Source organism: Trachymyrmex cornetzi, unplaced genomic scaffold, assembly GCF_001594075.2.
Source record: "Trachymyrmex cornetzi isolate Tcor2-1 unplaced genomic scaffold, Tcor1.1 scaffold78, whole genome shotgun sequence".
Lineage (NCBI taxonomy): Eukaryota > Metazoa > Arthropoda > Insecta > Hymenoptera > Formicidae > Trachymyrmex > Trachymyrmex cornetzi.
In genome coordinates this window covers 429,032-454,288 of record NW_017300113.1, presented here as the reverse complement: position 1 = coordinate 454,288, position 25,257 = coordinate 429,032, and the positions used below count along the sequence as shown (strand labels likewise).

At 37.9% G+C, this 25,257-nt stretch overlaps 1 protein-coding gene across 1 annotated transcript; it reads left to right on the top strand.

The window, feature by feature from the left end:
* The first annotated feature begins 1,751 nt into the window (after positions 1–1,751).
* LOC108768308 (homeobox protein prophet of Pit-1) lies at positions 1,752–24,675 on the top strand. Its single transcript, XM_018518691.1, has 6 exons — positions 1,752–1,986; positions 8,176–8,303; positions 8,548–8,655; positions 18,102–18,284; positions 22,264–22,363; positions 24,401–24,675. Exons 1-6 carry the CDS (start codon positions 1,767–1,769, stop codon positions 24,505–24,507), a joined length of 846 nt encoding a protein of 281 aa, XP_018374193.1. The 5' UTR covers positions 1,752–1,766; the 3' UTR covers positions 24,508–24,675.
* The last annotated feature ends 582 nt before the right edge of the window (positions 24,676–25,257 follow it).

Below are 25,257 nucleotides of genomic sequence, written 5' to 3'. Positions count from 1 at the left end.
GTTGTCCTTCGCAGGAAGGAAGGAAAGAAGGAAGGAAGGAAGGACGGAAGGGCGCGTCGTGCACGTCGTCTTCGTCGACCTCGTCGTCGCCGTCGGCGTCGTCATCGTCCTCGTCGCCGTTGTCGTCGTCGTCGTCGTCGTCGTCGTCGTCGTCATCTCGCGGTGCGCGCCATTTCCTCATACCGAGCCATTTCTCGCCAATTACTTCGATATTCGAATTTTCAAGGCCAGCTGATCGCGGACGCGCGTCGACAAAACGAACCCTGCCCCCTCTCACGGGGGTCCCCGCGTACCCTTCTAATTGGATCGACGAGATAATCAGATTTAAATCGCGACCGAATTCCAGATTTGCGTCGATCACTTGCAGCGACTCGCGTATTCTCTGCGAGATACTAATCCTGAAGTTGGCATCGTGAATTTGTTGCAATTATTCACGTGTTACATCCGAGAAGCAATAACGAAAGGACTTTCAAATAACTGGGAATCAACGAAGATAAAATTGGAGAAAGAAGAGCGTGTGTTTAGGATTTTACACGTGTGTCTTCTAATTGGATTTCTTAACAATTGAAGTTCATGAAGACTGACATCTTTTAAAGGACATCACGAAAAGAAGACTCGCATTCCCAAGTGAAGACTCAAGAAACGCGTGTCTACGTTCGTCGAAAGTGCATTAGAACTGCAGTTGTTTAAAAAGCACACATAGTTGAAGTATACTATAGACTAATTATCCCTGTTAGTAAATAATTTCCGACGTAGATGTCCATTCTGTTAAATGCGAAATGGACTGCCAGTTGGATTTGGACTAAGTTGTTACTAACAGATAAGAATAACTGTTGTGAGAATCCATTGCTGCCTGTAAATTTTTACGAAGATTAATTGTACGTGTCGAAATTTATTTAATATTTATTATTAAATTTCTGAAGACAGAATATTATTTCTGATAATCAAAGACTACTAGGGTTGGAGTGAAGCACGGAGTAACACTAAATCGATAAACAATATTTTTTTCAAGTCTTTGAATTCCAAAGATACGAAGTTGCTTATCACACGCGATAACATTCACAACAAATACTTTAAGCAGAACTTTACGATAGTGGTAATGCAGGTGTATGACGCACAAGTGTTTTGAAAAGAATGATAAAGAAAAGGAAAGAAAGAAATATTTAGAGTTGCCCAACTGGACTATTCATAAGAGTACAACAGCGCAAACAAGATCTATTCTTATTTCTAACGAATCGTTCTAATTAGCAGGTGAATTGTTTTAAAAAACTGTTTTAAAGAATTTAAAAGGTGAACGGCAAGAAATATTTTTCACGACTCACGGCCTAGTCGTTCGTTAAAGTCACCATCACTACAGAAAATAACAAACCTCTAGGATAACAGGTCGAGGTTTTCTCGATATTTTCTCGACGCTTTTCGACGCTTTTTCGGTGCGTCGGTGCTCGGGGGAGAATAACACAGTGCGTATCCGCAGGGCGGACGCGGCGCGCCCTCATCGCAGACTCGCGTCGGAAGATGTCTTCGTAGGTAGTCAAGTGCTCGCTCAGGTGCTTCCAGCTACGCGCTACCTCGACCAGGTCACCCCGGCATCACCCTGGCTAACGACCTGTCCGGAGGTACCGGGGGTCCCGGTGCGGGCGGCGTCGTCTCTGCCGACGACCGCCCTTAGCCTCGACCACCAGCAGTTCAACATATTCCCAGCGATCTTCAGCCGTCAGCTCAACTTCTCCGCGGCGGCGGCTGCCAATTGCGGCCAGAACAAGCTGATGGATGAGCTCAGGCCGAATCTGGGTCTGCTTGGTGTCGGTCTGGTCGAGAATGACAGCTTCCATCTGAATCACAATCAGGAGAAGAGAAAGTGCAGTAGCGCCAGTTCGAATGAGCAGGACTTCGGCCTGTACGGGGTGCATCAGGGTCTCGAGGCGAGTCCGCCGACGCCCGCCGCGACGCCCGGTAGAAGCAGCGTCGGGGCTACCACCACCGTCGGTGAGTATCGCAGATCATTTTGTCGAGAAAGTAAAAACAGTTGAAGTCTGCATCTTGCGTTATTGTTTAAGCGGAAGTAGATCAGCAAATAGTAAGAGTTTATAGTTTTATCTTAGCGCACTTAAGATCTAAAATGTTGATTCTGAGTAGTATTTCTTCTATTACTAACTCCAAAGCTACATTAGAAACTTTAGTAACTTCCTTTCATACAACTCAAATTTTATAAACAATATTCAGTGGAATATAAACCGAGAAGTGTTTAAACACAAATAAAAGAAGAATACCATTTTCGGTCAAGCAAGTTGTGGTGCTTAAATATTCATATGTGAATATACAAATACAATTATCAGCTTTATAAGAATATGCATCGATTTAGTTAGACTTTATTCATATTTTATATCATTAGTTATTAAAATAACTTGTTGTTAACATAAGTAAAATTGTATTGAAACAATATTCAAGCAATATATGATTTAATTAATTGAATCACACGATAGAATAGTCCATAAATAACCTTATTTGTGTCTTCAACAATCAAAGTCGTAAAAATAAAAATTACTTATTGACTCATCCACGTAATAATGCATTATAATAGAAAGAAGTAAATTGTTTCGACATACAAATGACAATTTTCTAAAAAAGTGCGATAAAATTAATCTAGAGTCATGTAATTCGACATGCTTCTTTAACTTTTAAGGTATCGCGCTTTTACACTATCGTTAGGAAAGAAATGGGCATCGTGTCGTCTCGAGATAGACGTATTTTCCGCTTGTTGAACCTCGAGCACGCGTTCGTAGTGCAACACAACTAGCCCGAAGTGTTGACAATGGGTCGGGTGGACCAGACATATGGTGGTACCTGTTCTATGGACTATTATTATGTGCTAGTGGGGCTTAAGGGAGCTTAGCACTGAGGGTGTCGTTAATGGGGTGGGCTCGAAACGTAGCTTGAACGCGTGACGAGTCTCGCACCCCGTTTCGACGATTCGAAAGACTCGTCGAATCGGGATCGAATGAAAGGGCTCGTCTCTAATTTCCTACCGCTTCTGCTGATTAACGAGTTGTAATACTCATATTTCATAATGTGCGCATGTCGATATTATGTTCAAAACGTCAACTTGCACTTGTTAAATATGAAGTAGAATTATCGCATCTCACACAAAGCAAATGTATTAGAGATATAGGCCGGTATTCATAATTCGTTCTTATTTTAAGATCGTCTTAAGTAAGTCTTAAAATACTAATATGTCTCTATGATTGTCTTGTGACATTTTAAGACTATAAGGCTGATTTTAAACATAAGAATGATTACCGATCATAGTGCAGTTGTCTCCTATACTGTAATCGTAAGTTATTCTCGATTTTAATTAATTAGATTACTTTAATAATCACTTTACTATTAGGTTCCTCTTGTTAATTAATAAATAAACGAACCAAAATAAATACATCAAATTGATAAAAAAATTAAATGTTTTCTATAAGACTCTCTCCCTTTCTCTTATATTTTTATTGGTCAAAGTTGTTATTTAAATTGTAATAATTTGCGATAAAATTAATTAATATATGCACCTTGTATGCACGTGTAATAAATTCTTAACGCATATCTTCATTTTTGCAAAGGATGGTATTCGATAAATACGGAGTTCAACAGGTCGGTCGCAACAGCGATCGTTAGGGTTTTTTCGGCCTTATTATATCCGAAAATGAATTTTCGCGCGATGGTACCCCAATCCGCAAACGGCAATATCCTACGCTCCGTCGCACCCTTCAAGGTCAGGGTTCCCGGAAACGAAATGAGACTACCGCGGGATTCTCATGCAAATGAAAATCCGACAGCCGCTTCGCGACGAAAGGAAAAAGAGGTAGCGGAATAAAACGAGGACGGGACGGTGGTGGAGGGAAAAATTAATGTCGTTAACCCCCTTGCGCGTTCTCCTGGGTATTAAAAGTACTCGAGCGACGGTCTTCTGCCGCGCGTTTCCCGTGTCCTCCTTAAAACAGGAGCGTTCACTTCTTGTTGACTGACCCGTAACGTTGGCCTGCAACTGCAACTTCAACTTAGAAAAAATGGATTCGTTTTGCGTGTTCGATTCCTTTCTTTATGCTAACAACACTGTAATCTATATAATTTCTAATTGCCGCATGAAAACAAAATTTTATTTTTGAATCTGATCAAAATTCTTAGAGGAACAATAATTGTTATCATTTGTAGCTATTTTTCAACCTTTAAAGTTTAATATCTTGATAACTAAATTTGAAATTTAAACTGTAAAGTACTAGAAATTAAATGAGGAGATTGAAGTTTTTTTTATTTATTTGCCCTCTTTTTCAAAGCTTAAAGAACTTTTCACGGAAAGAAATTCCTGCCGTTTATAACTCGAAATAACTTTAGATATCTCGCCATTTGCATGAGTTAATTCCAAGACACTTTGTGCAAGAATATTATTGTATATATTTAAAATATTTTAATTTTTCTCTCACACATGTAATGACATACAAAATTTAAGAGTATTCTGAGAACATAACTTTGAATATTTCAAAGAAGACCATCAATCGTCACTTTTTAATATATATTTGTTGTTAAATATTTTATAATTATATATCGGATTAAAGAATTGTGTCGCGAATAATTAAAATTTGTATGTCTCTCTCTTTTGCGAGTAAATAGTATGCAAATCGATAGTAATTGCTCATGCATCTTGTTCGCCAGATTGTAAATGTTAAACTTTTAATGTATACACATTTGCGAATAACATATGGAGAAACTAAGATATTCCCAAGTGAATTTGCACAGCACGAGAATTTCTCAATGACGCTGATAAAGATCTAAATTAATCTAAATAAAATCCACAGTTTATCGCAAAAAGATATATATATATATATATATAATTAAATCAATATACATTCATTAAATAAATTTTGGAAACGCTCATATCACTTTTGGTCGATAATGCATCCTAATGTGACAGCAGATGCCGACGGATGGCAGCTGTAGGTCGGAGGCTACCGCGGTCCGCATTACCAGTAATCCTGTAAAACGTGTCGTTCGTCGCGCGTGTCAGATCTCACCGCATTAAAATCACCGCTAATTACCCTCGGTTCCCCTGACCGTCTCCAAAATCTGCGGGGGCAGATGTTCGCCGCGCGGCGCCGCGCCATCCACAATGCACCCTCGCATCACGCTTCTTTTTCGACGGGCCTTTCTCGAGTGCTGTTCGTCGAAAGTGTCGGCGAACAGCTTGTAACTCCGTCCTTAACAAAGGGTTAACTCGGTTGCGAACGGCCGAACGGTTCGTACCACCGTTTCGCTGACATTTTATTATCTCTACTCTACTTTGCCCATTTCTTCCCGATCAAGAGTTTGTTCTGCGAGAAATCATATTGCAATTTTTGAACCATGCTGAGCATATCGAGCTATTCCTTATTTATGAATTCTTCGAATAAGTTAAATTGAAGGAAGAGAATTGCAAATTATTATAGAAATAAAAAAAGTGATTTGCTATGGAAGATTAGAATGTATTAATCTTTGATAAAATCTTTGATAAAATTAAAGATGTTAGATTTTTTTAACTACTTATAAATTTTATTAACATTTATAAAAACCCAAATTAGAAGTTTTTATTTTAGTATGATATACATATATCGTTATTTTTATTTCTCCTTTTATTTAAAGAAAATTATAATTTCTTTTTCATAAATAATTTTTTTAATTTAAAAATAAATTTTCACATTTTTTGTAATAGTTAATTATCACTTATTAAAGATAAATAATGTTCATAAAGTGCAAAGCAAATATAAAAAGGTTCGCTTTCTCTAAACTTTTAGGAGAAATTGCTTTAAAATGTTTTATATATATATATAATACATATAAAATAATGTTTCTAAAACTAACATTTATGATACATACAAATGCTATTTTATATCAAACTCTAATTATATTTTATTCAATATTAATATCACAACGAGAAATAACTATTATGTTTTTCACGGTAACAGTAATCTCGTGATTGTAATAATATCTATTGTCCTTTTGATAAACGTTTATATTTCGTTTTTATAGCATACTCGTTTTAACAAACATAGTTTGCAAGGGTATGATTTTTTAGCAGATTTTTACGTCAAAGACGCAAAACTGACAACCGAAAATTGCCTATTTTCTGCAATCGCGAAAACTCCATAATTGCATAAAAACGGATTCGCATCCGGATATATTGAAACAACAATACGCAAATATATTTCGCGAATCTAAATTTATGGTCCAATAATGAATTATTTGATTCTTTATATTAAATTAACAAAATCAATATTTATGAGATCGTATCGATAATAGTTGAAGAACGTTTATATTTTATATTATTTGTTAAATATATTACTTATTAAAGTATTTTATATTATATTACGGGGATATGCAAAAGAATAGGGAGAGAGAAACATCATTGCCCTAAAGGTCGATACCCCATTGTCACACACCGTGGATTAATGGGAAAAATTAATTTCGACATCATAAAGATCGCGAAAAACACTTTTTTACCGATACCCCTTTTATGAGACATTAATTTTATTTCGTATCATTTATGAAAATCTCGTTTCAATCTGTACCCGTGCGAAAAAATTAGGATGAGCTTTTGATTGCGTTAAAACGGGATATAATTTTAATGGAACAAAGTAATTCCACAGTTCGCGTTATCATAACTTTCAGAATTTAATTACGTATTATGTATTATCGAATACTTAGTAAAGTTCGTCTCTTATTATTCTTAATTTTTACTTTTTTTTATGTTCTTGCATTGTGTCGAATAAAGCTGGAAAAAAGTTTTCGAGATTCAGTTTTTTATCTATTATATTGCAAAATATATAAAAAAATCCGATATATTTTCAAGGTTATATTGATAATATTGATACTTGAAGTAGTTTTTAAAAATTAAACGTCTTAGAGTAGTCCTTGACTAAAAAAAAAATAGCACAAATAACAAGAAAAAACCGTCATGCGCAATATCGTAAAGTACAGGGGGATAGCTGAAGAAGCGGGTCGCACGGGGCCCTTCGCCTTCTTCGCTGAACTTGACCGAGTTTCCCCGTTCATCGGGTAACCGGGCAAGGTATGTAAAGTGGACAGCATTCATCCTTGAACATTGAATCAGCATGTAACATGATTAGGTCATTAACGCCCTAACCAAGTTAGCATAGTGCGAGGGACTTCGCTCGCCACGCTTACCCCGGGTCGGTGCGACCTGGTAGGTATCTACGTTCGTTCATAAAGTGGCGGCGGCGACGACGGCCACGGACTTCTCGCGTCGGAGGTCGAAAGTTCGGCAGATCGCGCCTTCCATGGAATATCGAATTTTGCCGGCGATGAAAGGAGATACGGGAAATCGAGTTTCGGTGGTTCCGATACCGTTTCGGCGCTATTCTTGACTCCTTCATCTTTACGGGCAGACAATATGAGTCGATCCTCTTTCACGTATAAAAAACCTTTTTTCACCTAAGCGTCGTTAACGGAGTTTATTTATTATGTTGGAACCTGGGAAAATGTCAGATAATTTGGTTTGGCCGCGAGGAAAAAGAGTTCTGCTCTCTCGTGTCGGTATCATTGCACTTTCGAAAGACGGGGGGACATTTTTCGCGAATTACGTCAGGTTTGTTTACGGATTCGTAAATCTTCGAGAATTCTTCTGATTTCAATAACCGTGTAATGGATTAAAAAGGAAGAATTTAGGTTGTTCTTTTAGGTTAAAACAATTACTTTCTGTATGCAAGATGAATGTGATTTAGGGAAGTTATTTTTACAATATAAATGACATTACATAAAACTTAACACGTTGTTATTACGGTATCTAATCGACATGCAATTTTGCTACTCAATATATTATTTGACCCGCCACTAATACGCCATTAAAATAATTTCAAGCGCAATCGGTGGATAATTTAATTCGTGAAATGCGCGAAGTAATTACACATTCGTGCAAAATACAATTGTGCAATTCAATGTTAATGAAGTTGAAATTTATCTAACGTCATCGACATAGACATTATCGCAGTTTAATGTGAAGCAAATACGATGATGTACAATAGATCTCTTAAGTTTTTTTTTTTTTTTTTTTAAGAAATAGCCTTTTAAAGAGACAGTTGGATAATAGATTTATCGGATGATTTCATTAAAAATGTTAAATTCGCTTTCCCTCTTTTCCAGGAGCTGAAGGCGCTTTTAAGAAGTTAAAGCCTGACCCTTGCGCCTCCAGTCCTCACATTGGTCACACACCTACCACAGCTAGCTGTCCAACACCTGCCCGACGGCGACACAGGACTACCTTCACTCAGGTTGGTACAGAAATGTTGTAAAATTTCTATCTTTTTAACTAATTTTATGAATAATCGGAGATGTCTTTCTCGATATCTTTTCATTTTAGAAACTTATGCATTTCTCCGAAAAACCTTCATTTTTTTTTATGGTTCTTTAATTGATAACGGCATTTTGATTACCTCCAATCTTTCGTACCACGTCCAAATTTCCTGCCGGGTAGTTCAAATAGGTCTTTACCACGGTTTTCCAATTGTTTCGCAGGAGCAGCTGGCAGAATTGGAATCGGCGTTTGCAAAATCCCATTATCCGGACATATACTGCAGGGAGGAATTGGCGAGGACCACCAAATTGAACGAGGCCAGAATTCAGGTGAGTGCTCTGCTAAAAGAAAAACAAACCGCTCTTTCTCTCGTTTCTGGCGTTTCTAACGAAAGGTATCCTCTAATTAAATTAGTAATGGACAATACCGTCTCACTCGCATGTATTTTATAAGAAAATCTAAACCTAGCGACGATACTTTTTACATAAAATTTCAATAGATTCAATGATACGATAACAAGTTATTACAAATTCAATGATACGATAACAAGTTATTACATTATCATTAACGAAACTTTTGGATATTGTTATGTAATGCCCGTGTCAAGAATAAATTTTTAACATTTTGCCACGAGAATTGGGTTTGGACGTTCGCCGAAAAATTTACAGACATACTTATCTGCTGTCTATCTTTATGACTATGACTCACTGTATAATTGAATCAAAGACGCATGTGGGGTGCCGAAATGAAATTACGAGCGCAAATGTCGGTCCAAGACACCCTATATTCTTTGAGGGTCATGGAATTGATCAGAAGGGATGAAGAGATTTTTCAATATACTTCTCGATATATATCGAAGAATCTACGCAAACCGAATGATAAAGTTTGGCGATATTCCTAGCTTTAATCGAGACAAGAAATATATTTCGAATTCTATTATATTTGTATAATATTTATTTTTATACGAGAAGAAAGGGGGTTACGTGTCACGGGAAATTATGGCATTCAAATTTTTAATTTCTTCGACATGGAAAACGCAAATTCTACGACAGTAGTGCGGTTTGTGATGACATTAAGGATGGAGGATTTGGTAATGCGGTAGAAAGGGGTCGTCGGGGAGGATGGACGGGATGCGAGAGAGAAAGAGAGAGGGAGAGGAAGAGAGAGAGAGAGAGAAAGAGAGAGGAACGATGTCGGGGACTGGTTCGTGTATATCGGGGCCCCGATTCCGAGCCGAGCGGTACATATTAAAACAGTCGCCGGTGCGTTGCGCTCTTTTGATATATAATGCAGCGGGGTGTTGTTTGAGTTAAAAGCCCGGGAACCGCCGCGACTTAACCCTGTTAAACTGCGATGCCAAGTAAAACGCGGTTTGCGCTCGTCGCTCGCCGGTTATAACCGATGCACAAAGTGTTCGCCGCCGAGGGCCGTGCGCCCGCGAGGAGCCGCGCAACCCGCGCGTCGGGGTGGTCCTGTGCTCGTTTCGACCTCAAACGCGAGAAAGAGGGAAAGAGAGAAAGAGAGAGAGAGAGAGAGAGAGAGAGAGAGAGAGGAGGGATTTCGCAGTTTTAAATGTCATTTCCAGTCGCTGGTTTTCCGGCGCGCGGCTGCCCCAGAATCGGCCAATTATCTGTAACCTGCAAAGCGCACGCCGTAATTAACGCTCGCGTCATCGCGAATTTGCGCGCGTTTCGACTGCTTTCGGCGAACGACAGCTTTACCTCAAACGGTGAGTTTTCCCTCTCTGTCTCTCTCTCTCTCTCACGATGGTTTCATACCATTAGAAAATGTCCTTGCTGGTGTCTTATCCCGCGATAAATTAACGTTCGCCATCTACTCCACTTACATTCGTTTCTGAAATTCATGATATTCTGCTAGCTATATAAATCTCTGATATAAAACCTCGCTTAATTATATAAATAATAAACGCGTTTTGTTAATGATTATGTTAATGACTATCGGTGCATTAAATACCTAAAAAGGCATTTAAAATGGATTGCGACTCGGTTGATCGCTTCGGTATAACGCTAGAGCGAAATTAGTTCTTCGGCCTTAATTAGTCCTGCGCGCATCGCAGAGTTAAAAATTTCCCCAAAATAGCGATCGGTTATTGTAAAATGGCGTTCGATTGTAATCCAATTCGGACACATCAATTTCGATACGAGGTAATATCGATGAACCGCAATACAAAGTACCTGATACTTTCCACGCGAAATTCGGAGAGATTCCCTCCTACCGGTTCGTATACGTGGACGCAGAGGGCAAACGAAAATTTCGTCGTCCCCTGGAGGAATCGAGGGGCCGGTTTAGGGTTTAGGAAGGTATCCATCACAAGACAGGGGTTCTCAGTGGAAGAAAAAGGCAGGATGGCGGCAAGAAAAGAGTGCCCTTGTCTCTCTCGCTCCCCCGATGTTCTTTCCAGAATCCCTCCCTCCCTTATCCACCATCAACCCCCGCGTCCCGGCGCCATCTCGCCCTCGTCGTCGCTCGTCTCGTAGTGGAAGGAATAGCAAGCCCGGCAAGCCTGAGACGTTTCAGATCTATCTAGGGTGGAGAAAATTCAATTTAAAATGGCGGCTCAGATATAATGGCAGCCTCCGGTACAGCGTCACCCAACCCCCTGCGCGCCCAACTCATCTCAACTTTGCCACCCTCGTTCGTCGTCTATTTCTCTCTCGTCCTCGCCTCCATGGCCCGTGTCGCTATCTTTGAGGAAACAGAATGCCGTGACTAGCGCGGTAGCTTTTAAAGGGACGGCTCTTCTACATCCAGCGACGTCGCTCGATTGGCGGCGCTCGCTAAAAAATACATTGATCCCGCGCCCCAGACGCGTGTTGCTGCTCGTAACTTCTTTCGCGGGATATGCAGAGTCTGACGACATGCAATCGTAAACTTCTGATACGTGATTTTGAACATTCGAAGATATTAGTTGATTCTTGTCGAATTATTGTGACCGCAATAATAATAATAAATTATTCTCGAGATTATAATAATCTTAGGAATAATTATATATAACTTAAACGATTGTGCGCGACTTTGAATAACTGGGAAATATTTCTAAACAAGAATATATATCCTGCAGAACCTCCTGATCAAGTTTAAGTTTCTATGCAGATCGGTCCTTGATAGTAACGCAAATTTGCTACGCGATTTGCAATTTCTCTAAACGCGCAAACGCGTATTAGTGCACGCTGAATGAGCGTTTTCCAGACGAAACACGGTACACCTTGCGCGGGATCGTTTCCGTCCATTTATGTCATTTCGAGTGAGGTTTGCAGGAAACTTGGTAGGAAGATGTAATGTGCTGCTTCGTGTACTCGCACACAGGCATGCAAATAAATTTAATAGGAGGATAAAGCAAAACTCAGTCGAAGTGAATGTTTTCCACGATTGCTTGACAATTGCAAATGAAAATGGAGTAATTAGGATTGCGTTAAATTATTTTTCTCAATTTTTTCTAAGAGCAGATAGCAGAAACTTGCTTTTAATTTTTTTAAATAGATTTATTTTAACAGAATTCTCTTAGTGAAAATATTTGAGGAGAAGGCAGTAAACATATTAATTATATGTTGAAAAGATGGCACAGCGTCTTCCATCGTCAAGACTATTGTTATAGTATTGTCGAAAGATCACGAAAGTACTTGAGTACTTATTATAATAATAGTAAAAAATCGAGTAACACCCGATGGTAAGAGAATAATTCTCGAATCACCGCACAAGAAATCCCATTACGCCGAAGAAAAAGAAAGGAAAAGCCCGAGCTCCGCGATATTGAGTTAGCCGAGTTTTCATTCGACCTTTTTACTTCGATTCGACTTCCGATCGAAGCCTACCTACCGGTCGTTTTATGAAATCGCCTTCTTATTTGACAGGAAACAAGGAAATTTCTAGGAGTAGCAAAAATAGCTGACGAGTACTATGCTTCTCAACTTTACTTTTCACATTAGAACTATAGTTTACGATTAAATACAAATTATTAATTATTCTGAGGTATTTAATTTTCGTTGAACTTATTAATGTATAGAGATAATTTCTCTATTATATTGATTTCTATATAAGATGAAATGAATCAAATTTTTCAGTTTAAAGGTAAGAGAATTTAAATATATAGAGAATTATGAAATTTAGAAATTAATATAAAGATGAAAACGTAAAAAATAACATAGTTTTCTTAGTTCTTTCTTTTTCCAATGCATTGCCAGTACTTTCTCAATTGCTTACAACTTTTTTATTAATAAAGATACATACATTTGCTTAGTATTATTGTGTTCATGAATATTTAATGTTTCGATTTGAAAAAATTTTTACAATATATTCATTTTTATGAAAGTTATAAGCAATCGAATTGGGTTAAATCATACTCAGTATGTTCCCCTAAAAAAAGCATTTAATAGTTAATAATCCATTCCTTTATACATAATTATGCTTGAGATTACGCAATACGAAAAATATTAATTACAATAGTAATTTTCAAAACTTTTGTTTCTGTATTTATTGTATTTTAATGACCCGGTATGCTAATTTGTTGTGATAAGGATAGTTTGCGATTCTATCGGTATGATGCTCAAATTGAATACTATTTGTAATGTTTCTCTAAAGAAGCCACAGTCCCAAGTGGTCGTATCTCATTGTCGGTTTTGAATTGCATAACTACGAATTCGATTGTTGTACGTAGGTAACTGGGCTCATAGCTTCCGAAATGAATGCGCAAGCAGTACATACTTATATTACACAAGTATTACGCTCTTCTCATCTTTTTTGACGAAAAAGCCATTACCGGGAATGTATCCATTTTCCCGGGTTAGTATGTGGGTTAGCTATCAGAGTGCAGTATTCTCTCAGGCATACGGGAGGATAGTTTTCTCGGTCGCGGTCCTCAAAGTAGCAGACATTTTGAGCCGCGCACCCCCGTGGGACAGCCATCTCGCTCCTCTTCGTCCTCTTTCTCCCTATTCGGTCTATCTTTCTCTATGAGCGAACGTGGCGGGAGGAGAAGAGAACGCGGTTATTGAATTACGAACTCTTAGCTTTCCAGTTCTTGCAGAGTGCGCGCCTTAAGGGACGCGGGCGCGCTCACTCGCGCGCGCAAGTATGTTCTCGAAAAGCTCTTCTAGGGAAGAAGCAAATAAAAGGAATCGCCCTTTTACCGGATCTCTTCGGGCAACCTGTTCTACCCGCCCCGTAAATGCGTACGGTATGTACAGGGTGTACCAGCATTTGGCAGAAGCGCCATCGAAAATTTGGAGTTGCTATCGACTTAACAAAGACGAGGAATATTGAATAGAAATACAAAGCTCGAAATAAATTGTTGACATAAAAGCCATTTTGAGGAATAAATATCGAACCAATATCTTTTGTTTTTTTTTTAAGTATCTTTGAAGTTTAATTTAATCCGGGAATAGTCACTTGGGATAATTTTATACCTCAGCGGCAAAAATGTGAATTGTAAAATATTGTTCAACATATTTTCTTTTTTAATCCTTTACGAATCTTTAAATATGCAATTCTCCATTAAAAATCCACAATAAAAAATCATTATCAATTAAAATTTTTATTTTTTAGAAATGCTGTCATAATAAACTATTCAACGTGCTTATTTCATTTAATATTTGTTTGGTTTCTACTTATTTTTTTATAATGTTCTCTTAAATATTGAATAATAATATACAATACGTTGTTAACAATAGTGATTTTAATTGAAGTGTAAAAATACTCCATATGACTTTTACGTAAAAAAAAAGAAAAAAAATCAGATGGATACTCCTGGATTAAGCGAGAAGTATATTATTTTCGAGAGCTTACAGTCGTTCCGCTGCACACAGCCAAAGGATTGTCAGTCAAAGGATTATCAGTGTTCCGTCATTTTTACATTTATGACAACTGCAAATTTCAAACTGTCTGTCCAGTTTCTGTTAATTCTCGAATATTTTGTACGCATATACGTATATTTGTATGACTATTCACAACCGTAGTCTCGATTATAGTGAAGATGCGCTTCGTTTTAGATTTTAGGGAAACACGCGGTATCGGGTTAAACGAAGCGTAGACAATGTCATTTGCATACTCACGGCGAAAATACAAGCACGTACACGAAAAATTTCCCGGGGCAAATTACGTACGGAAATGGAGTTCTTACCGCGAGTTTTCTGAAAACCGTTCTCGTGAAAATACGAAGTCCAAATGGCAATCAGTCGAGCTGCTCGCATGCATTCAATAAATACGAAAATCTAAGTTTAATAAAATCTAATAGTTCAAAATAGACACGATTTAATCATACATTTATCAATTTTTTTTTTATAAATAGCTGTAAAATTATTTTATTTTTATTCATCTACAAAAAGAACAGGCTACTGTTATGTGTTTTTTGCGAGTAAGATTTATCTTTATCTCGGTGGAATACATTACGAGTACCTAACGCTCTTAAAAAAACATCACGTATGTTATTTGATATTGATATTATTTTCTAGTTATGCACGTATTTATAATAGAGCTAGCCTCGGTTGGTATACACGGATGAAGGTAATGCCAGATTATTCGAAAGCCGGGCGTGTTTTATGCAATTGCAAATCGTCCCGCGGCGTGAATTCCAATGCGGATTGAGATTGATTATGCGACTTGCCTCGCACGTACCGCGATTTCCATACATGTGAGTTAGAACGATGCACGCTCGTCATATGAAAATGTTAATCAAGCCCTTTGTTAAGAGTCTTCAAATGTGCTAACACCTTCGAAATCGCATGTACGCCCTTTCCTCCTCTCCCTCTGCCCTGGTTGCCGCGAATATTTCTTTCGCTTTACTTGCAAATTTATGTAACGCTGTTAAAAAGAAATATCAAACTCGGTAATGCCTATAATTCCGCTGTAATCCACGGCCACTGAGCTTCTTAGCGATCCCTTTCGACGCGGAATTCAACTTCAGAATTAATATTCCGATTATCATCACATTTCGATAATCGCCCCGATTCTCTATAATATTCCATATCCGAACTGGGTTCTGTCTTTCTCAACTAAGTAATCCCGGATTCCAGCCAATTTCGCGACAAGAACTTAATCTAAATAAGACTCTATTACTCTGCTCGGCATGTCTAGATATTTCTATTATAAAATTTTACTCATTGCAATCTTTTACGTAAAATTGTCGATCTTTCGTGATTAGAATGTGAATTTATTATACCATTTTTATTCCTATGTCTCGCGATAATTGAATGTACCTATATGTGACGTAAAATCAATTGTCACATTTAGGACTTTCAATGTCATCGAAAAGTAAGCCTGAAAACGTGCTGCTCTTCATATTCACTCGATTAAATAATTAATTCGCGAATTACGTATATTCTTCAAAACAAGCATTCTATTTTGTCGTAACATTTAATATCGAAACTGACTCGCGTTGATTCCGCGATTTGCGATTCCACTCAACTCGAAGGCAAGAAGACAATCTAAATAAAATCTAATTGTAACTGCGCGAAATTACTTGTCTAACTTGTTCGGCTCTCAATATCGTACCTATACACACCTATTTGTTATCCACCTAATAGTCTAACAAATTTATAATGGCATAAAGATTAGTTTTTCTATACGGTACATCTTAAAATGTATCTTGCGTGCAACTGTATAAAATAAGTGACTTTCTTGTTAAATAAAATACTTCTTTTACGTTCGAAATTTGCAAATTGACATTTGTACAAAAGACGTCAAGAGACATGGTAATATATACGATCATTGACGGAAATAATTTCACTACTGATGAACTATTAATTTCTTGTGTAGGCGTTGATCTCTTCGGCGTGGGTTGACGCGAGATAGATCTTGACGCAAGTGACGACCTTTATCTGGCGCTGTCTGACGTTAATAAATTAGCATAAGGATTACTTTATAATTAAGCTAATTGTTTAAAATGATTATAAAATTCCTTTTTATGTTTGTCGCGAGAAGTAAAGTTCTTATCGATTGACATAAAGCGTTTGAAAGAGTGCTTGAAATAATTAAACACGTGTTTTTACAAAGGGAGTTTTGCCGAGATTAGAGATATTTGCCTCCAACGAAATAATGAGAGAGATAATTACTTTCGTGGTAAAGTTTACGATGCATTATTAAGTGAGCAGCAAATAGATTAAAAATAATAAATTAAAAAGATTAAAAAAATAAGTGAAATTGTTAACTTCGATAAACAATAAACGAAGCAAGATGATCGTTTGCGACCTTATAATGAAAATCCGTTTCTTCTCTGTGATATATAGTGAATTTTTTTCTTCTCCGTACTCGGTTTTTAATACGAGAACATCGCTGCGGATATTTCACGAGGTACTCTTCGGAAGCGCCATGCTTCCACACAAAGAGTGATAGAGCCGGGAAGAGAGCGAAGTAGAAAGATACAGACAGCGCAGGAGAGAGAGAGAGAGAGAGAGAGAGAGAGAGAGAGAGAGAGGGAGAGGGAGAGAGAGAGAGAAATATGGAGAGTTTGAGAGAGAACGAACCCGTTCGAGCCACCCCGGTTCGTGTCACCCACTTCTGCGGCGATGAGAGAGGGTGTACAGTAGAAATGTCGATAAAACGTGTCGGCCAATGAGCGAGCCCGATGTGACGTCACCGCCGCGGCATCGGCCAATCGGGTGGCGCCGGTGACGTCACCGGTGAGGGTGGAAACACCCCAACCCCGACCCGGGACGAGAAGCCGCAGGCTTTTCTCTTTCTGGGGGGGAGGGGGCGCTGGAAAGAGGGGTCGGTTGGCAGGGCGGGGCGCGAGAGTGGAGATTGTCGGGGGTTACAGGAGGGACGGAGGAGGGAAAGAGAGAAGAGAACGGATGAGGGGAAGACCGAGGGGGGTGAGGAAACGCGCGCCGGTGTGGATGCCGGGGTGAGTCGCCGGTGGCGGCTCAGGCAAGCCCCAATATGGGTTTACTAATCCCGCGAAACAATGGAAATTGCCCGATGCAAAATGGCGATAGGTAAACCGCCCCGGGTTGCTGGATGAGGCCGGGGGGTAAACTTAGGATCCCGTTCGGGTAAAAGAAAAAAAAAGAAGAGGGTGCTTTTCGGCCCAAGAGGTTTGTGTCCCTTCTTTGATCGACGAGAACCGTTAACTCGATGCTCTCGAATACTTCGTACGTCTGTATTATACACCATTTTGTTAGCTTCTTGGTCGCCATTTTGTTACGAGCGAAAACAATTATTTTTACGAATGTTTCTATATATCAAAAATTTTGTGGATTAATATATTTCGCGTAATAATATTTTTTTGAAGAAAATTAGACAGAATGATACATTTGATATATTGTAGAACAAAAGAGCCGCGAATCTGTGAGCGCAAGATAGAAGAACTTCGACATGCTTCTGTTCATTCCAATTCTGAACTATTTACATTGGCGGAGCCAAAAATATGCAGAAAGATGAATACATAGAACGCCATTTCAAAACTATTCTGTAAGCTCTAACTAAGCGACAGACGCTACAATTTGCATTGCGAAAGAATAAAAACGTAATTATTCTCTTTCATAGATTGTTTGTGTAATATGAAATTGCATTGTCCTACCAGATACTAATATACTTAATTAAAATAGGATAACAATTAATGTTCAGCCAAAGTTACATTGAATAATCGAAACAAGAATGATACAAACTTCGTTTGCGCCATTAGTGTTTCGCAAACGATGTTGTATATCGCCCAGAGATCGAAATGATTATCTACATCGCAAATTATGTCGCACCGCTTAAACATCGTTAATACGTATTGCATCGCGACTGTTTATTTACGCCATTTCGTTTGTCTTCGTAGGTTTGGTTCCAGAACAGAAGAGCGAAATACCGGAAGCAGGAGAAGCAGCTGCAGAAAGCTCTGACACCAATTCCCGCCTGCCAAGGTGCCATGATGAGGAATATCTATCCTGGTGCTAGCAGAGGTTATCAACCCTACCCCCATCCTCACAACAGCATAAATGGCATAAATCGTTATCCCCAGGTGAGGCTCCCTTACGACGCGCAGGACGCTTCCGAAATTTCATTATTATCGATCCCCGCCGCTTTGCACGCTCACCAATGCACTCAGCGCGAAGACACGTCTTCGATAATGGCAAGTAAATAATATAAACAAGAATTACAATTATGTCATCCTCGAGGTGTACGTACTTGCTTGTTTCGCTACATAAATCTTCACGTAAATGCGTGCAAACGTATAACGTAAAAAAAAAAATTTTTTTTTAATTCGGGCACAAAAAGATCGTTTCAAATACTTTGTTCGAATTTCGCGCGTATTGGTCAACAATATTATGCAATATTATTGTTTTTTATATATATTATCTACTATATATTATTATTATTTTCTAGAAAAATAGAGTAATAAAGAAATTACGATAAACTAATAGATTTTCTTGCAAAGTGGCTCACTATCAATGCGCCATGTTTGATAGAAGCGCAGCTATAGAATATCAGAAAATTAAAAGATTTTAGAACAATCGTAGATTCGGCCATCGTTTCGAAGGTTCCACATATCGGGAATGAATTCAATGCGTTTCTCGTTAATGATTTTAACCGAGGTATTAAATTGGAGTGCACCTGAGCGTACGTCCGGCGCATCGCTATCGGTCGATATAGCTAAATTGCATTTCGGCTGATTAGTTGGGTCGGCCGGATTACCGAATGCCTACCGCTTTAATTGAGCCGATAATTCACAAGCGTGTTTCGGTTTCCCTCCGAAAAAAAGAAAGAGACTTATATTATAGTTATCCTTTAATATTCAAGCTTGACTCATTAATACCTTGTTGAATGTCTAAGACGGCAATTTACAAAATTGTTTCGCCGCGTAATATGTCTGTATGTTTTCTTGTTAAAGGTTTCAAATTCCTAATAACAATATACCAGCAAAGTTAATCGCATTTGAAGCAAAGAAAACTAATGATCATTCTATAATTAATAATTCTACGATTATTAATTATAGAATTCAATAATTAATAAATAAAAGCAACGATGAAAAGCGTCGGATACAAGGAAAGAACGATTTCGTTTATTAATTAAAATATTACAACTTAGGCTTCAATGAATACAAATTCAGAAATTAAAGAAATTACGAGAAGGCTATTCAAGCTAAGTGGGTGTCATATGTTATTAAAAATTACATTCAATTCCCAATTTTAAAAATCAAATGTTTCAACCAATGGGGTTATATTCAGCGATATAAAAATTCTTTTACAAATTGGAACTCCAATACATAAAATCTCGCTATACGATTTTTCTTCAAAATTTACATTCAATAGTCATTACATATTGAATTATAACATAATTGTAATCCTACATCTTATGCGTTGTAGATAGATATATTTAGATCTTCTATAGTCTCATGGAACAATATTCCTTCCCCAGTTATTAATCTGTGGTGATCGTGGCATAGAGTTGTGTGGTTGCTTTCTGTGCTAAAGATTCGGGTTCAAATCCACCCAGGACATACATATTAGATTTTATTTGATCGTCACCTCTCGGAAAACAATGGTTAACCACTGAGAGTATCTATCTTTGCTGTAACAACCTCTTTTAAGGCCGTTCAGATACAACGTTAAAAATTATAGGCCCCATATTATATCAGAGGATATATGTACAAGAGGTCATCACGATATTTGATCGATGTCTGAGAATTATATGAGACATAAGCCATATAAAATAAATGTATACGTACATATCTAAAAGAGACTAAAAAAATAATCAACGATTTATTTATTAAACTCCTAGGGGGAGCAATGATTGTCCCCGCTAGAAGTTCTAGTGAGAAGTTCTGTGTTTTAGAAGAGGTTGTTATGGCGAAGATACTCTCGATGGTTTGCCATTATCTTCCGAGAGGTGACGATCAAATAAAATCTGATATGTACAGAATATGTTACAGATACATACTAGGCAGTACGACGGGTTGCGCGGCAAACTTTGCATGACCAAGCGTGATTTAATAGACAATGACAGTGACTTTATACATTACAAAATTTATACTACAAAGTTTTATTATTTATATTATAAAGTTTATGTTATAAAGTCACTGTCATTGTCTATTAAACCACGCTTGGCCATGCAAAGTTTGTCGCGCAACCCTCGTCGTACTGCCTAGTATGTATCTGTAACACCCTGTATGTTCTGGGATTTGAACCCAGATATGTTCCAACTTGTAATAATTTTAAAATTGTAATTTTTATTGTATATTTATATCACTGAAGATGGCAACATTAAATAGCTGAAATGTATGATTTTTAAAATTATGAATTGAGTGTAATTTTTAACAGAACATGATACAGCTTGGCTTCAATAGCCCTTTTTTAATTTCTTTAATTTCTGGTTTTGTTTATCTAAAAACTTACAATTAGTTCGATACAGATCTGAAAATAAATTTTGTTTGAGAACTACAAAATAATATACAGGATGTTTGGAATTTAAATATCAAAACTTCGGGAGCGCGTAGGGAATCGATAAAATTAAGAAAAAAAGTCATGTAGAGATATGCTCGTTTTTACTTCGTTTTGACGAAAACTGCAAAAAAGACAAAACGTAGTTGCTTCGTTCTCGCACTGCCTCCGAAGTATTATCGTCGCTGAAATCGTGCATGAAACAATAATAATAATTCCAGAATGCTCCAGAATAATAATAATTCCAGAATTCAAGTTTGAATTATTTAAAGCAATGAAGATCCAGCTTTGACCGTAATAGGTATTTTAAATTTCTAGCGTTGATTGTTTCTCACATATGCGGTGAAAATAAAGATTCTTAATATTGTTAATAATAATTCCGTTTTCAAGTGAAAACTTTTTTGTTTGTTTACATTTTTGCCTTTCTTCTGTAAATTCGTCAGTTACTCGTCAGAAATTATCGAGTGAATTATTCCTTCACAATATGTCGCGTTCTAACGTTGAATATGCTGATATGATTTTCATGCATAGCTTCTTCGACAAGAGGTCAACATTTTGAACAATATCTACATTAAGCAAGTGAGTAAATACAATATGAATAAGTAATAAGAAAGTACACAAAAATGAAAACTATGTTCTGTCTTTTTTCTATTTTCTCCAAAACAAAGTAAAAATGAGTATATCTGTACAGGATTTTTTTTCTTAGTTTATTGATCCCCTACACGCTGCCAAAGTTTTGACATTTAAATTCCAAACACTCTGTATACAGAACGCTCAAACTGACTATTAAAATTTTTTTGCAGCATTGATCATCATACTTGAGTTTTCTACATAATTATTTTGATAGTCCAATAAAATTATTCTCAGATCCAATTCATTTATCTAAATTTTCAGATACCCTAGTAAACTCGTTCTTTTCGTGTGAAGTAAATTTTACCGTCGCGTAATGTTTTTTTATGATTTAGACGATCCTTTCATTCCTACCTTCGTCGGGAATTGTACTTAATAATCGTGATATCACCGTAGAATCACGTAACACGTTGGAAAATTGATTACGACCAGGAAATAGATACCACGACGCATTATTAATTTCCATCAGTTCCGAACGTATTACACGGTTAATTTTTATAATGAAACCACCCGTCGCATTCGATTTTGCGTTTGCCACCGCCGACGAGTGGAAACGTAAGAGTGGTTTCTAGCCGATAATTATGTTTCATACACGTTAATTACCGCATTACTTTCCTCTCGTTGTTCCAGCTCGGCCGCTCAAACCGCGCGGGTAACTCCGTAATCTCATTGATATATCGCGGAATCCATTTTCGCTCGTTCGCTCATTTTACGCTCGCGGAAATTAATTACACGTGACATTAACACCGCGTCTTCTTTCCCTCCTTCTCCTATTCCTTCTTAAACGCGACAGATTTTATAGCGTGCAATTAATATACTGACCGATTAAAAGGGATATCACGTATCGCAGGATGCGGTAAATCGTGGCCAATCTCCAGAATCGCGGATTGGATTATCAATGTTGTTAACCGTGATGAATGAATGTTTCAGATGGGCACGACGTCTTACCCGAGCATGACTCAGCCGTTCTCCATGTCGCATTCAGCGTCGAATATGTCGGCCGTCACCGGCATGCGACAAGATGCAATGGGTAAGTCATAAATAATGCAACGCCAGCGCTTTGGGTGTGCGTAAAATGAGTACGGCGATGAATGGCTCGTGAGCGTGGTTGCGCTCTCATTTGGGTCAAGGATTATGCAAATGTCCTTGATCCCACAAATATCCTTAATATCCTCACGTTCGTGGGTAACCGATTTCACTTTTTCGCGAGGTGTCAATTTTCGCGTGGTTCTCACATTGCGTTTCGAATGCGATCTCTAAAATTTGTTATCGTAATCTTTACAGAACGCGAAGCCATTATAGTGGCTGAAACAATATTATATTTTACGGCAAGGAAATACAATGAATAATGAAACTTACTCAAGGAAAAGCTATAAGATTAAAAAGATAGATCCCCGACCTCTAAAGATTAATAGCTGTGATATTTTAACGGCTCACTTATCTTTAACTAAATTGAACTACGAAAATAGCCTTAATTAAAAATCTAATTTGAAAGATATATTACATTAAGCTCATGATAAGTAATAGCTAATTTTACCGGAAAAGTAAAACGAAAGAAAGTCAATTTATATAATGTGTCTTATAATATTTTAACCATTAAAGTTTAGGAAAGAGCAACATTTTAGTAAATTAATGTGATGTTTATTTAACAATTATAATATTTATAATTGTACTATAATTTATGATTGATATTATAATTGTCAAATAAATATATTTAACCAATTATGATATTTAGTGAGAGAAATGTTGCATTGAGAAAAATTTCTGGTTGAAAATAAACGAATCAGAAGATTCTGATCTTGTTATCTCAACTAGAATTATAATAGATCAACTAGGAAATTCTAATTTGTCCATTTTCAAGAATTCCAGTTAAAGCAAGACTTCTTTTTCTGTGCAATTTTCTAAATTTTAACTTTTTAGGTATAACGAAGTATATTATAAATAAACATTGACGTCCCTCGCGTTAATTAATAACAATTATTAGTCCTACAATTGTGTTGATTGCACATACACGTTTAAATATTTTATATTTGAACGTTGTTTTTCAATCACCGCCACCGCGCACATCATTTCCTCCCTCACGAGATCACGCGAACGTGGAATGGACGTAAACTAATTTCTTTGGCCTCATTCTCTTGTCCAGCATCTCACGACGACTTTCTGCGCCGTCTTCGGGCGCTGACCCAGCGTTATCGAATGACTCCGCAAAAATCCTGAGCGGAAATGGCGCGAATCCGACGCCCGTGCACGAGAGCGAGAGAGCACCGCGCGTTCTCCCAGCCTCCAAGACGTTCTCTCCATTTCCGCCCCAGCGCCGTCTTACACCATTTCCGGCGCGAGATGGAATATCGCTTTTAAATCGAATCAAGACTATTCGCGAATTGCCTCGCCCGTCGGGGGTTGCACGGTGCAAGCAAGCGATTGCTGTACGAGTGTGCGGCCTCGCAATCCCGTTGCCTCTCCTTAACGATTTAACGCCTCTCTCTTTAACGTCTTAATGCGATAGCAAATCGACCGATTAGCGAAGACTCGATAAAGCACCGCGGAAAGTCAGTTAAATCGAATCACTCTGGGATTCTTTCGGGATAGAAAAGAAATCCAGCTTCTCCGCGTCGAGTGACGTCCGACTTTGATTTATCAAATGGGTTAGTAGTGTCACATGGGTTCTACCAATTAAAGCTAATGTTAATGATCTCATAGTATTATTGAAAAGCGGAAAGGACAGTTTTGCTGAAGTATCTATTATAGAAATTTAGCTATGTACAGATCCGAAAATAATTTTATTTGGACCATCAAAATAATTATGTAGGACGTTTAAACTAGTTGCTAGCTTCAATTTTTTTTTAGTATTGTTATCAACGTTTAAACATTTTATATAAATATTTTAATGACCAATCAAGTTATTTTTAGATTCGTATCTAAATTTTTAGAATACTTCATATACTAAATTTTTAAATACCTCAACAGAACTGTTCTTTCTATGCATGTAACTCACAGATTGACTAAAGAGAGGGAGACTGTCAGGCGAATAGTTTGTCTGAAAATCCCGTCTTTTTTCCTGTTTCAGGAATGTCAGCGGAAGACGAGTGGTACAACAAGAGCATCTCAGCCCTGAGAATGAACACAGCCCACCACCCGAATCTGGCCGCACCAATGTTACAATATCAGACATAATTGTAAACGGAGGCGAGAGGGCAACTCGAGGGTCTTGTCAGGAATCCGATGTCGTACCTATGATCAAGCCGATCGATGGAAGAAAAAAAAACCGAGAGCAAAATGACGAACCCGACGGAGCCCTATCGACGTTTTGCCGTTTCGCAGAAAGAAAAAAAAAAGAAATGAGAGGAAGGGAAACAGAACCGTGGATCGATTTGCATTATCGCTAATCGGCTTACGCGGCCGCGTCGACATCCTGATTTCGTGACACATTCTCGCATCTTGCTTGCAGCAAGCAAGCTCGATTTGCAATGGCATACACATGTCGCGAGGCATATACACGCGCGAAAAGCTCTTAATCCGATCACGTTCTCGCGTTTCATCGTCGTTTGGACAGGTCGAATGTAAGTTCGAGCACGACGTTGAAGATTGTGTGCGATAACGAAATAACGGGACTGTGCGTTTATCTCGGAAGTTTATTCAGGACGTGAATTTCTAAAATTCAACAACGTTGAATTCTGAAAATTCAACAATGCGCGATTATCGCGCGCGTGGGAAATATCGTGTTGCAAAATATCAATTGGCACACCAATAGAACCTCGTGATTTTTTGTGTAATTTCTGCGACTTACGATTACATACATTACGATCGACATACAGATTGTCTCTGGTATCGCGTATTTCCTTTCTCGATTGGCAAATCCTCTCACAAAACATTTGCGAGACAGATTTTTTTACATCAATTTTGAAACAGAATGTTATCAAAGGG

What these genes read in the sequence shown, in the direction of transcription:
- LOC108768308 (XM_018518691.1), top strand. Translation starts at nt 1,767, where the DNA reads ATGGATGAGCTCAGGCCGAATCTGGGTCTGCTTGGTGTCGGTCTGGTC. An exon ending in ACAGGACTACCTTCACTCAG is followed by an intron (nt 8,304 to 8,547) that starts GTTGGTACAGAA and finishes ATTGTTTCGCAG; the next exon opens with GAGCAGCTGGCAGAATTGGA. An exon ending in CATGCGACAAGATGCAATGG is followed by an intron (nt 22,364 to 24,400) that starts GTAAGTCATAAA and finishes TTCCTGTTTCAG; the next exon opens with GAATGTCAGCGGAAGACGAG.